General features: G+C 50.9%; 3 protein-coding genes across 3 annotated transcripts; 2 read left to right on the plus strand and 1 right to left on the minus strand.

Annotated features, from left to right (window-relative positions):
- Positions 1 to 214: 214 nt before the first annotated feature.
- Positions 215 to 2,222, plus strand: BCR38DRAFT_356832 (uncharacterized protein; the record flags this gene model as incomplete). The annotated part of the gene is made up of 3 exons (XM_040857053.1): positions 215 to 622; positions 714 to 1,582; positions 1,661 to 2,222. 3 exons carry the CDS (start codon positions 215 to 217, stop codon positions 2,220 to 2,222), a joined length of 1,839 nt encoding a protein of 612 aa, XP_040709609.1.
- A 4,525-nt stretch (positions 2,223 to 6,747) lies between these two features.
- Positions 6,748 to 7,524, plus strand: BCR38DRAFT_452378 (phosphoribosyltransferase-like protein; the record flags this gene model as incomplete). The annotated part of the gene is made up of 1 exon (XM_040861516.1): positions 6,748 to 7,524. A coding segment is annotated over one exon (777 nt), but the record flags the coding sequence as incomplete, so codon positions are not given.
- Positions 7,525 to 11,422: 3,898 nt separating this feature from the next.
- BCR38DRAFT_124606 (Pleckstrin homology domain-containing protein) lies at positions 11,423 to 13,458 on the minus strand. Its single transcript, XM_040853502.1, has 3 exons — positions 13,072 to 13,458; positions 12,813 to 13,011; positions 11,423 to 12,758 (listed from the first exon to the last, which is right to left on the minus strand). Exons 1-3 carry the CDS (start codon positions 13,326 to 13,328, stop codon positions 11,553 to 11,555), a joined length of 1,662 nt encoding a protein of 553 aa, XP_040709611.1. The 5' UTR covers positions 13,329 to 13,458; the 3' UTR covers positions 11,423 to 11,552.
- Between the last annotated feature and the right edge of the window lie 24 nt (positions 13,459 to 13,482).

Here is a 13,482-nt window from a genome sequence, read left to right on the forward strand (position 1 = left end):
GAATTCCTATCTCTACTTCTCATATCCCACGATGACTTTCAAACTGTCTCCCGAATCACTTAGAAGTCAAGGTCAGTAAACGAATACCTTGCACCACTTGAGCTTTTGCAACCGTCACACGAAAACGCCCACACACACCATGTAGGCTCGCTACACGACCGGTTCCTTATCCGCAAACGAAGGAGAACAGAAAGAAAAAAGAAAGAAAAAAACAATGCCCGACTTCTTCCCCTTCATCCCGGGCACGGAAACCTCACGCACCGCGCGTCAGCACCACGCCGATGCGTCGCCTCTTTTGGGCCGGTTCCGTGCCGTACCACGACAAGGGCGAGCGCGGCGGTCGAGCGGCGGATCGCAGCTGGGCCTGCTGGCGAGTGGGGGACGGGGCAGCGTACACGTCGGATATGGAGCTTTGATCACGGCTGGGCTGGGAGACGACGCGGATGAGGATGGTTATGACAGCGATGAAGATGAGGACGAGCTTTGGACTTCGCGTGTGTGTCGGAAGTTTGGGAGGCAGGTGCAGGATCTTTGGGTTGCGCCGAAACAAAGTGCGGTGAAGAGGGTGGTGGAGAGTTGGTGGAGTCGTTGGGGGGTGTTGGTTTTCTTGCCGGCTGCTTTGGTGAGTTTGTTTCTTCCTTGGGGAAATGCCAAATCTGGGAGATGAGGCATTGGAATCATTGGGGCCAGAGGCTGACAGAGTCTCGAATTAGGCAGTGGCATGGTGCGCGATCCCGATTCCCAAGTACCAGCTACGAGAGGGCGACCCCGACTCCACAAACCCCGAGTCGCCCATCGACCATCGCGCCCCTGGCCACGGATCGGCGCGCGTACAGGTCAACTTCTGGTTCTTCCTCTTCGTATACTATGGCTTCTACAATGTGACGGCCTTGATATGGATCACCAAGGTCTTCAACCTGTACAGCCTGAACTGGTGGCCGTCGACGCTGGGCTTTCCCTTGACGGTGTCGCTGATTGCCATCATCAGCATCGCCGCCCCGATACCTGTTTATATGGTGCCCGAGCTCAAATGGCTGACCATCCACAACACGGCCTGGATCTCCTGGACTTTTATCATCATGGCAATGCCTGTGGCTATCGCCTTCTGCATCATGATGATGCACGAGAGACACCTGGGCCTGCGCCACTCCCTATCGGAAACCCAGCGCATCTTCACGTCCTCGTGGTGGACGGGTGAAACCGAGACACTGTCGAGTCGGAATACGCGTCGCCGGAACGGGCTGAACAACAGCTCCTTTGACCTCAATGCCTCTTTGCAGATTAGTAGTGACGCGCAGAACCGGGTGCCCGCCTTTATGCGGGGCCGATGGTTGCCAGCAAGCTTCGTGCGCTTCGTGTGGTTCTGTCTCGCTCTGACCGTGGGTCTCCTAGCCTACTTGATAGGAGAGGCGTATGCCGAGATCTATCTACGGACCCTGCCACACAACAACTTGGAGACCATCATCTACGTCTACAGCTGGGTTGTGACTGTGCATTTGCTCGATGCTCTGACCGGCTGGATCCTCGGTGTGAGCGAAGGGGAGAGAGTCGGGAGCTATCCCCTGAGCTGGATCTTCAAGCTGTAAGTATTGGCTAACAACAACTGGGCCGTTGACAACTGCTCCTCCTGAAGACTACTGAAAACTAACGTCACCTGTAGATATTTCATGCTGACCTACCAAACCTACGTGCGAGCCCTATACGCACGCCTCCGGTCGCCCTCTCAATTCATAATGCTTCAAATCCTCTCATCCAGCTCTCTCATCATCCTGACGCCCATCACCATGACAGCGACCTACCATCGCATCCTCTGCTTCCTGGGCCTTACCGCGCAATCCTACGCCGCGTACCAAAAGCTCCGCATCCGCGATGTGTTCATCCGCTTCCTGGCCGAGAACGTGAGTATGCTGGCCTTCCTGGGTAGCATCCTGGTACTCCACTTCGGTGCCAACAAGCACGTGTACCCCTATTTCGCCTTCGACGATGGCGAAGAATACGATTTCGGGCTTACCTTCTACGCGTCCAGCATCACATGGGCGTGCGAGCTGACTGCGACCCTCGTGCTCCGGGGCTTGATCAAGTGGTGTTTTGGCGTCAATGCCGGCATCGAAGGCAAGCTGGACTTCACCGTCTGGCCGGAACTGCTACCTACGAGTGTGGCTGTCATGTTACATGTGCTACAGAATATGCTGTTCTCCATCATTCGGTTGCACTTTCATTAGACAGAGATTGCGATCTGTGAATGTTCATCGATCGGGGAGTCCCAACGCTTGGCCTGGTGCTTGCGCGATGAAATGTTGGGCGGAGAAGTAACGAGATTTGCCGTTGAGTCTGTGATACCCGTTATCAGGCTTCAACGCTGCAAGATGAGGTGGGCAGGAATGATTAATGATAGCAGGGTCGTTTTCGGACTGCTCGATGAGGCAGCCTCTGGGGCTGCGAATTTCCTTGGCGTGTTTCGAGTTTCCTTCGTTTGGTTATACTGTAAAGCTGCCCGACACGGGAATGGATGATAGATACCCCTTTCAGAATTTCTCATAGAATCCCCGGAGTGCTACAGATTTTTGAATTCCAACTGCGATTGTAGAAACCCGGAACTGTATGGTTGCCCGGTTACGCTGCTGCTTTGTTCGTGTTGGTTTTGTTGTGGCGTAGATCGGAGTGATATGAATGATGGAAGCCTGTGCTTTATCTCCCGGCCCTTACCAGCCGCGCTATGCAATTGTATTCATTGGGGGAGAGGGCACAAGGACGCACGACCTGCATGACCGATGCGAAGTCATTCCTGTTGCTGCTACTGCTGCTGCTGCTCCTGCTTCGTTGTACAAAAGCGAAGATGTCTAGAAGATGCGTGACGCACAACATATTACATTGGTACCCGCAGAGACCAACGCAGCACTTGATGGACGAGTCGTTCAGTGGTGGGAATCGGTTAGCATGATATAGACACCCTTCACGAAAGCGCCATGGCTTGGCCCGGTGTTAGCACAGGTTCGCGGAGCACATTCGACGCCATTCTTCAATGGTCTGTCGCGAGGTCGCACGACTTATCTTGGATAGCATCTCCGAGAGGCGGCCAGCTAGCCTTGACCGATGCAAGACGATCGAGTGTCGCCTGCAAGACCGGTAGCAAATGGAAGCCGCTCCAGATTGCCCCGAATTGCAGATACGGCTGACTGCATCATGCTGCCCAACCTTTTTCTGAACCGGTTTGTGGCATCTGCCACCGGACAGAGCTGGCTACTGAGGTACTGAAGATCCCTTCGAAATATGCTACTACATAATGCCTGTAGTGGTGCTACACACAGTATCGTCTTTCAGTTGTTAATTTTTTACGTGGAGCTCGGTAAGTATGCACATTCGAAGTGAGCTCCACGACTTCACCCCGGCGGCAGTCAGGAGAAAGCGGAGAGATCGACAAGATGCATGTTCAAATAGGACGTCACAAAATGGCAAGGCTGCGCTGACAACCACTCGAACAATACCCGCTTGAGCGCGTTATACCCACTGGTGCAGGCTATATCCACTGTTGCGTAGTCCGTCCTCAGATATACTCTTTCAATGCTGCCTCCATATTGCTGTTTCCGTATTTACGTGGAGTTACTCTCAGCCTTGCGGTCGACGATATGGCCACCGAGAATGCGTGGCAGTCACGCAAGACTGGCGGTGAGCAACGACCTGACTCGTAGTCCGGGGTCTCCTCATGATCGGGATGGATACTCAACGAGGCCACTTATATATTTCATGGAGGTTAGTATCCTGAAACGACCGAGTATGCAAGACCAACTCTCGCGCCCAACTTGCATGGTTGGGGGTCGGGCTAACGGCCTCTGCATAGTGGGTTTAAGCCTGCCACTAATGCAGAAAATCTTTCAACGAGCCATTTTCTCATGTAAGGTGAGAGACCAGGCAGCTGCCATGATGGTAATCTCCGTCGCCGATATCAATAGAACCAGCAAGGACCCCAGATAAGAGAGGGCGGGTGAGAGTGGTACGAAGGGGCTACACTTCGGACGTCGGGCCGCGAAAGCAAAATCGAAGTGAGTCAAGACGCCGATGCCGCTTGTAAAGAGACAGTACCAAGCATAAGTATAGGCGTGTTGCGACGTTTGCTAATGTCAACGAAAGTCGTGATAGGCAGGAGAACTTTGCCTATTCGAGTAAGCCGAGTTACAGGGTGGGAAGGGCTAGAACGGCATCCGGCACCGCTGGGCTGGCTCAGTCACGACTTTACTTCGGGGTCGTTGTCGGGATCATTGGAAAGAAGCCCAGTCTTGACTTGTCAAGATGACTCAAGCGAGTGCTGGGGAACCGAATTCGAGAAGGTGCAGGTTCGAAAGAATTCAGTATTGAACCACGTCTGCAGGTGCTCTAGGAAGAAGCACGCATGAATCCTCGTGTTGGCGTTGCCAATCGATCGACTGCAAGACGAGTGATAGTCTTCGGCAGTGATTCGGAAATGATTATTGATCCTAAATCAGCCAAGTACTTGTCAAGTTTGTTACCAGATGTCCCAATGAGTTGTATCAATTAATGTGGTTTTTCATCCGGAAATTGTCCGCGGCGCCGACGGATTTTGAGTGACGGTAAGCGCCTGCTTCACTCGCACAACTGCTGTCACCTCCAAGTGTGAGTGAGTACAGCAGGTGTGGTTGCAGTGCTGGGTCTCGATGCCTGCATGAGAAGAGAGAAGTTTGTGTCAGATTTCTAACCGACTCAAACCGGGGAACGCCATTTGACGAGAGGTGATGAGGCGCAATTTTGAGTGTCGAGCCCCACGTTCGTTAATGAGATGGCGAGTAGAAACAGCCAACGAGCAATCGATCCTACATACACGAGTAGGCGAAGGTGATAACAAGTATCAGTTACGAGCTCAACTGGATCATAAGCTTTGCTTCTCAACAAATAGTCTGGGCGAAGGTCAAGATTCTCAACTTCAGAATGAGATGCAAACCGTGCGATGCTGGGCATGTCTGACCAGTCACGAAACGGCATACATCACCTTGATAGACCATGCACAAAAGTTTCTGGAAGAGACCTTGAGCACCGGGTCGAATTGTATTTTTGAACTTGGTAGTTTCGGGCAAGTTGGTGCTTTGTACGCTGGTGACATGCATGTTTGATGTGGGGGCCGGCCACTTTGGAAGAGATTAAAACAGTCTGTGATGGGGAAATCGGAGAAACGAGACATTCGAAGCAGACAGGAAGGAATGGCCCCTCGTCTAAAGTCACCTTTGAATCTGGTAGTTGACGGGTAAAAGCATCCCGGAGTCTAGACTCTTGAGCGAGTCTGAAAATACCGGAGAATTAGAATCAATCGTCGAGCCGACATCATAGAATGCAGAGTTCCGTTGACAGCTTGAATTGACGGTGTTTGACCGAAATCTTGAGCCAACTTCGGATTGATGAATACGAAATACCGTGAAGGGTGTACCTGAATGTGACGGGCCGGATTCGGTCACATTTGACATACATCGTTCAAGTAGCCCAAGACCCGGGTTGGTGTCACTATTACCGTTGCTCATTAGCTCAGTATTGGGTCACGCAAGGAAAAGACTAGCGGTACTAACCACTTCGGGTACTTAGCATCTCTGTTCTTGGAGCCGTTGAGGGTTGCTTGACTCCGTCGACTCTCGAAATCTTACAAGTATACACAGACTCCATGCGTACCTAGAGATATAAAGCAGTAAACGTTGTAGGCAAGTCGGGGCGCGTTGCAGAGTACCTTACCGCCTCCCCGACGACTGCTATTAACGAGCTCGAAAATATCAACACCCTGGATTATAGCAGCTTGACAACTGCTTAAAAGGACCGCCGGACGATACCAACTGCATCCTTGCTGAGAAGGTGGTGGCTGCTTGGGCTGCATGGTGGCTGCATCATTTTAGGTCTCGTTCGGCATGGCGGATCACAAAGATGGTGGGGTTGAATGCTGCAAGACCCCTGCAAAGCCCACCTCTGCTCCCAAGAGGGGTCGCCATTTGTCTTAGTTATTACCTGACCAAAGAGGCGACGAGGCCGTAGAATCATGCATCATGCCATTGAGGAGCTTGAGGAGTCCGGCGGATGAGACCCACGAGGGTTTTTCAAGACGACCAATATTGCAGGCATGATGGTCCAAGTTTGACCTGGTGGCATAAGCTGGGGGTGGTTGCCTGCCTATCAAAGGTAGAGCGCAGAGGTACAGAGGGCGGCATTGGGCCCAGGGAAGAAGGGTTGGAGGGGTAAAGTTGTTGATAGTTGCTTATGTGGCCGATAAGGACGCGATAGTACTTTGTAGTGAGATGGAAGTTTTTCCAATCTGCCCCGCCCCTTGTTGATACTCGATAGTCGCACAAATATCGCCATCCCACTCTCCGAAAGGTCCACCCTGAGTGACCCGACCTCTCGTTGCTAAGCATCCCTTCCCTTATCCGGACACACTTGTATGCATTTTTGCTTTTTCGCTTTTTCGCTCGCTCGTCACACTTGCCTTTGTTGGACTGCCTGCACTACCTGCTCACTGCCTGCTGCCTGCCTCGTCACGTCTCGCTAGGTTTACCACCACTGTCTTGTCAGAAAGTGGCTGTCTTGCCTGCATCTGCTTGCTTTACCTGACAGTTGTCCTGCCCTCCTCGTTCTACTCCCCTCCCGGCCCTTTTCGTACCACACCCCGAAAATTTTCTTAGACAGTACAGATATCGATCTGGGCCACCTTCTCACACCTCCCTCTTCTTCTCCTTTCCTCTTCACAATGAGCGCCCAGGTCCCTCCGACAGCGCAGTTGCATCTCAACCAGGAACGGCAACAGCCTCAACAGATCCCAATGCCACGAGAAGACAGCCCACCTCCTCCGCCTCCGGTCCCGCCGAACTCGCCCGTCAATCGGTAGATGACGCGACCAACCGTGAAGAGATCAAGAAGCGCGTCCTCTCTGCCCTGCGACAATTCCCCGACTTCCCCATTCCCGGCATAGACTTCATCGACATCCTGCCCATCTTCAAGGACTCCACCACCTTCGAAGCCCTGCTTCGAGTCCTTGAGCTTCAGATCAAGGAGTCGATAGGTACCATTCCCGATGTCATCGTCGGCCTCGACGCCCGCGGCTTCCTCTTTGGTCCCACACTAGCATTGCGCCTCAACTGTGCTTTCGTTCCGGTTCGGAAGCAGGGCAAAATGCCCGGCCCCTGCGTCACGGCATCTTACGAGAAGGAATACGGTGCAGATTATTTCCAGATGCAATCTGATGCTATCAAACCCGGCCAGACCGTTCTGGTGGTGGATGATATCATTGCAACAGGTAAGCCTCGCCAGCCGTGTGCCATGCTGTTGTCATTATCTGTTTTGCTCGTGTCCTTCCGCATGCATAACATAGAAAGGTCGTGTTATGGTGTAGGGTTGAAGCACCTACTAACTTCCATGGATCCGCTTTTGTTCCTAATTGTTGCGTTGAAAGCTCCTTCGATCACTTTTCGCGCGGGAATAGGTTCATTCCCAGTTTCAAACACTCATTTCGCACATTGTTCCGAGTTCACCTCACGGTGAGCGGAAGCCTCACACTAAATAGCTCTTACGTTTATGGCGAGTGTCAGCAAGCCAGGACTATTTTCTTCATCTCAGGACGTCACACATTTGATTATATGCTCGAGTAGACCTCGCTTTTGTTGTAGACTAACTTCGTATCCCAGGGGGATCTGCTGCCGCTGCAGGGTCGCTTATCAGCCAGCTCGGTGGGAAGCTGCTTGGATATCTCTTCATGATTGAGATAACACCACTGAATGGCCGCAAGAAGTTGGGCGATGTCCCGGTCCTGACTCTGCTCGAACACCAGGACTAAAACACCTACTCCGGAATATCACCACTCGGAATCTTCATTACGAATGACTTCCGCTGAATAAAAACCACAAACAAAATAAGAAACAGCACTTTATAATACCCGATGCCTTTTGCAATTTATAGGATAGGGCGGATAGAAAGCAGTTTATGATTTCCGGAATTTCTTCTATTCTGGTGGGTTTAACGACGTACCGAGGTGGTAGACTTAACATTGCATGGATTGGCGTTATAGGATGAGAGCGTCCTCAACCTCACTAGCACACGTACTGGCTGAAAGGCCTACAAGATAGAGAGATACAGAATCTCACAATATGCAGTTTCCACCTTGGCATTGGGAGTGGAAGCTCCTATCAAGGTTCCTCCCAAATCTTCATGGCCTGTTCCGTATTACAGCCAGGAGGAATAGCATCCTACTTCAGGTGCTAGAGTTTTTGGTGACACTTGCTCCAGCTCTGGTCCTTCGAAATTTCGTTGCACAGACAGAAATGCCATGGAATTTCCTCTAATCAACAACGCCCCCGGCTGAGGCATTTGGGGGATACTTCGGCGAAGTTTCCTGCCTTGGACGAGTAAACCCGGCTTGAGCCCATCTGATAAAAGTGTGACTGAATCATAAGATTGCTGATATCTCTGACATAGCGGAACGCCTTGGAGAACCCTGCCGAGGTATGTCCCAACCATCCCTGGTTCACAAATTCGAAGAAGTGGAACATGTTACTCTGTTGAGATTACCATAGCACAACGCCGCCTGATGCTTTATTAGGCCTTATTGCCAGAACGAGGCGTTGATGAAACCAGCGAAGAGGTTACAGAACTAGAGTGACTGTGCTACTTTGATATAGACTATGGGCTAAGAGGGGAAGATTAATGCTTAGAGAGGCAGGTGAACAGAACAGGTTTGAGGAAATAGTTATTCCAAGTGAAGTAGATGACCTGATTCTCTTGTGTTTAGTAAAATACTTGTTGATCAGAAGTCAGGAATTTCAGGGTCAAGAATGTCGAAGTACCGACTTCAGAATAGCCAACTAACTAACCTCTCAACCCTGTAAAAGACCCTAGCCCACCCCCTCTGGCAGGCATATATACTCATGACCATACGAAGGAACAAATGCTCAATGGAACTCCGCTGGTTTTAGACGTAGTACAAATGTATATAACACCCTGGGGTATCCATATATCCATATGTCACTGAGAGTGGCTTTTCCAGCTTGCAGAATCTCTACTTGGCCAATCTACGACAGGCCTTAACAGATTTTTAAATCAATACAGACCATTTGGGCAGTTATAATGAGTAGATTATACCTATGAAGATATGGAATCCACTAAGGTCTTCCATACCTATTTATCTTGTATAGAAATAGCTGCCCTAGAGGACATAAATGTTCTGAGTTTCAATCATGTGTCGAGCTCTAGCCGAATGTTTACAAAGGGTAGACAGTTCAACTCAAATGAGTATGTTTTTGCCATGTACCGTGTATATCGCTCTATGATAAACTATACGCAAATTCTGAGCATCTTCAAGTCACGTTCTGTTGTCTATTCCTTCTAGTTAACAGGTTAATGTGCTCGGATGTAGGTCATTGAAGAGGACATTGTAGATGTGTCTATCAACACCAGCACCATATCCGACCTCGAATCTTTGGTCTCTTAGTCCATTTGGTATTTGTAGTCGACTCCGAAGAGAGCCATGCAGCTACCGGTGCATTTTTATACCCATCAGGCTCAGTGAAATTTTCTCTAGCTTCGGACTGAGTTGAGATTGCTGGTCAGACGTATTGCTACGTTTCAGTTTGTGTCTAGTTGACACTTCGGGAATAGGGGTCTGACAGCTGAAGACTGATATATAACTACAGCTCAAAGCACCCTTAAGTACTATGGGGCCCTGAAATAGCATCTCAACCGTCTAGATAAGGAATTGTTATAGCTTGACCATCTTTTTTGCGCGTGCCTTTAGGTATTTTCAATAATCCCGAAGTTTTAAGCACCACGCGGTGTTGTTGGTAAGTTGAATTACATACATAGAATAACTACTTACCCTCTCATCATAATTATGCTATATTGTAAGACGTATAATGCTCAATTACTCTTCAGTAACTCAGGCGAGTTATATGAGCTCGTTTGTGTAAATTTATTTACATGAAGTTGTGTATATGTCCTATTAACGCCCGCTAAGTATCCATGCTATGTGGTTAGGTCGTATAATCCATGCGCTTATATTTTTACTTTTTGCCTCTCATGTTTCTCAAAGGAGGCCGTCAGTGCTTGCTATTACATTTCGATAGGGTAATGCCAGTATCTGTTTTCCCCACAAGCATGATACTAGCAATATCCAACATCACTTTCCCACCAAGAAAATACCAACTTTAAGTCAAGGGAAATGCCACGGCCGGTAAGTATGCCGAATCAGAACCGAGGAAGGTGAGACCTAATCGAGCTCCTATCGGAGACCATCAACCCTCATTATCACACTACCATCGTCGAAAACACCAGGTATGTGGAAATCCAGGACTGTTGTCAGTGACAGTAGTATCCTTAGTCCAGCAACTCAAGCGAACCCAAAGCATAGATAGCTCTGCGAGCATTTCCGTGTTCAAAAGCAATGTGTATCTGGTCAAACAGGTCCCATCCTATCTTCTCGGATACACCATCCACAGAGCATCTCGACAGACCACCAAAGAACGTCATGCTCATGAAGTCCTTACCAAGAGGTATACACATTGCAGCGTATTTTGCGCAACTATAGTGGAGACCAGTTCAACATCGGGCACTGACAACAGGACATCGACGTTATGACCCAACGCGTCGGGATGAGGGTACGAAGCTCTCAATACACAGGGCAGAGGGTATCCCTGAGGTAAAAAGAGAAGCAACCCTGAATCTAGATCGTCCAAGCATCTCCCACCCGCCTCGGCGACTGGCATTTCAGCAAGTACAGGCATTGCCCTTGACTTGAAATATTAGCCCGTGTATGAAGCTGACTAAGATAAAGTCACTGGGTAAGGTGATTTATTTGGCGTGAGGCAGGACACAGGATGCCAATGCCTGTCACGGTAGTTCAATGAGCTGGCTTTAGGAGAATGCCGGGTAACAATGCCCCGGGAATTGAGCTTATATAGATCACTCAGTTTGTTTACATCAACCATCTCATATGTATGATTATTGGGCACTGATTGTGAAGTACCATGTCGATATATTAGCTGCCTAGCAGCAGGATACTGGCAGGTTTGCAAAACATGGCTACTTATAATCAACAAGCAACAAATATATATTTCAGATTGTAGTACAACAAGACTCGTATTATTAGCTATTAAGTGAATGACTCTCCCTCCGTCCAAGTCTCTATCTCGTTCACCCGATCGGTTTTTATGAAAATTTGCTTCGCTGGGGTATACTGGGTATCAGCATAAGGAAAAGACCGCACAAGAGGTTGGCCATCGACCAAGACATGCATAAAGAAAAAGCGTATAAGAAAATCCATGGATCAGTGGGTGGGGAATCATCGGGGTATCTTGGGAAATGCAGATCCATGTCCCGTCCAATTGCAAAAAAAACATCATGAAAGACCGTCAAAGTAGGAATCCTGTTGCGTGTTCTTGACAGCACTCCGTGAACTTGGAACAATCACTAGTCATTCCCGTGACAATAACCAGGAATGGCCGGGCGCGTTCCACCGTAACTTCAGCCAATAGATTGAAGTTACGCCAAATCACTTTGTGGCAGCGTCACCACGTCCTGTCCTATGCGGCAGCGGTGACGGGAGCAGTAGCAGGAACAGCAGGTCCCTTCGACTCCTCGGCGGCCGGGGTGGCATCAGAGGCCTCAGCGGCGGCAGGAGCTTCGCTGGCGGGAGCCTCAGCGGCAGCAGGAGTCTCCTCCTCAATGGGCTTATCCTCGACCTTCTCGGCGGGCTTGTCGGCCTTGGCCTTGCCCTTCATGGTTTGACGGAGCTTGGAGAACAAGGGAGGCGACTTGACCTTTTCACCCTCCTCATCAGAGGCGCCCGACTTCTCCTTCTTTCCGAAGTTGAAAGGCAAGCTAGACTTGCGCTTGTCGGTCTTCATCTCCTTCTTGGTCTCGCCATTAGTGGCAGGAGTAGCGTCGACGGTTTCAGTAGGGACATTGGCGGGAGATGCAACCTCAGTACTGAGGGGCTCAGAGGTCTCAACCTGAGGAATCACTGGCGCGTTCTCGGCGACAGGCTCCGTCTCAGTGACCGGGGCAGTATCCTTTGCGGGAGTAGCAGGGGCAGCCTCAGCAATCTCCGACTTCTTTCGGCCAAAAGACAGGTTTCCAAAGATGCTGGAGCGCTTCGTGGGTATGGGCTTCTCCTTGGGAGACTCGAGGGGCTTGCTCTCCTCAACAGCAGCAGGAGTCTCGACCGCAGGGGTCTCCGTTGCAGCAACAGGTTCGACAGGAGCCTCAGTGGCAACAACGGGCTCAACGGCAGGTGTCTCTACAGTAGCGGGAGCCTCAGTGGCGGCGGCAGGAGTCTCTTCGGGCTTCTTGACTTCCTTCTCCTCCTTCTTGCCAAGCAAGTTGCCGAAGATGGAAGCACGCTTGCGGGAAGCCGAGCGACGCTTAGGTTCCTCTTTCTTCTCTTCCTTCTTCTCTTCCTTAGGCTCCTCCTTGGCCTCCTCAACGGGGGCGGCAGTCTCCTCCTTGGGAGCCTCGGTGGCAGCAGGGGTCTCAACAACCGCCTCAGTGGTGGGAGCGACGGGCTTCTCCTCCTTCTTAGCAGGCTTGAAGCTTTCCAAGGTGCTCTTGTAAGTCTCGGACTCGGTGACGGTGGTAGCAAGCTCTTTGGCCTCCGCAATCTTGAGCTTTAGCTGGGCGACCCAGTTATCACGGTCGGCGGCGTTGGCTGCCTTGAAGGTGTGCTTGTGGCCTTTGGAGACGACGGTGAACTTGTTGGCACCCTCGGTCGTGGGCTCAGATGCCTCAGCCTGCAATGGATTAGTGACATTCAATAGCAGGTCGGTATCTCTCATTTGACATACCAGTTGGATGGCGCCATGGGGCGTCGTCTTGTCAGCCTCCTTGCCAAAGAAAAGCAGACCCTGGCCGGTCTGAGCAGCCCAAGAAACAACGTGGTGAGCAGTCTCGGCCGCCTTTTCACTCTTTAGGTAGGTTGCGAGCTTCTCAGACGGAATAGCGTCGGTGCCGAACCAGAAGTGCTGCTTGGAGTAGATCAAGTTCCTGTGAAGTATATGGTTAGTCTCTGGTGCCGCGTGGAAGCGGTTCGGCCTCACTACTCACTTGGGGAAGCTTGCGGGAGCGGCCTTGTGCTCTAGGGTGCCCTCCTCCACAGGCTTGACCTCTTCAGCCGGCGCAGGTGTCTCGGCAGCAGTAGCCTCGGCCGGTGCCGGGGCCTCGGTGGCCTTGGTCTCCTCGACTGCCGGGGTAGCGTCGGTAGCGACGGGAGTGCTCTCAACAGGCGCTGGCGTCGTCTCTGCAGCCTCGGTGACGGTAGGCGCAGTCTCAGGGACCTCAACGGGCTTCTGGGCGTCGGCCATTGTGAATGGGTGAAGAAGTGAAAGAATGGGTATCAAGAATATGGGGTATCACAAAAAGGGGAGATTAAACTAGCCTCACGGGGTATCCTTTGTTTAGATGTGAGATTCAGAGAGGCAAGGTGGGAAAATGGGAGGAGGACGTGGTTTTTGAGTC

Source organism: Pseudomassariella vexata, assembly GCF_002105095.1.
Source record: "Pseudomassariella vexata strain CBS 129021 chromosome Unknown BCR38scaffold_27, whole genome shotgun sequence".
Taxonomy (NCBI): Eukaryota; Fungi; Ascomycota; class Sordariomycetes; order Amphisphaeriales; family Pseudomassariaceae; genus Pseudomassariella; species Pseudomassariella vexata.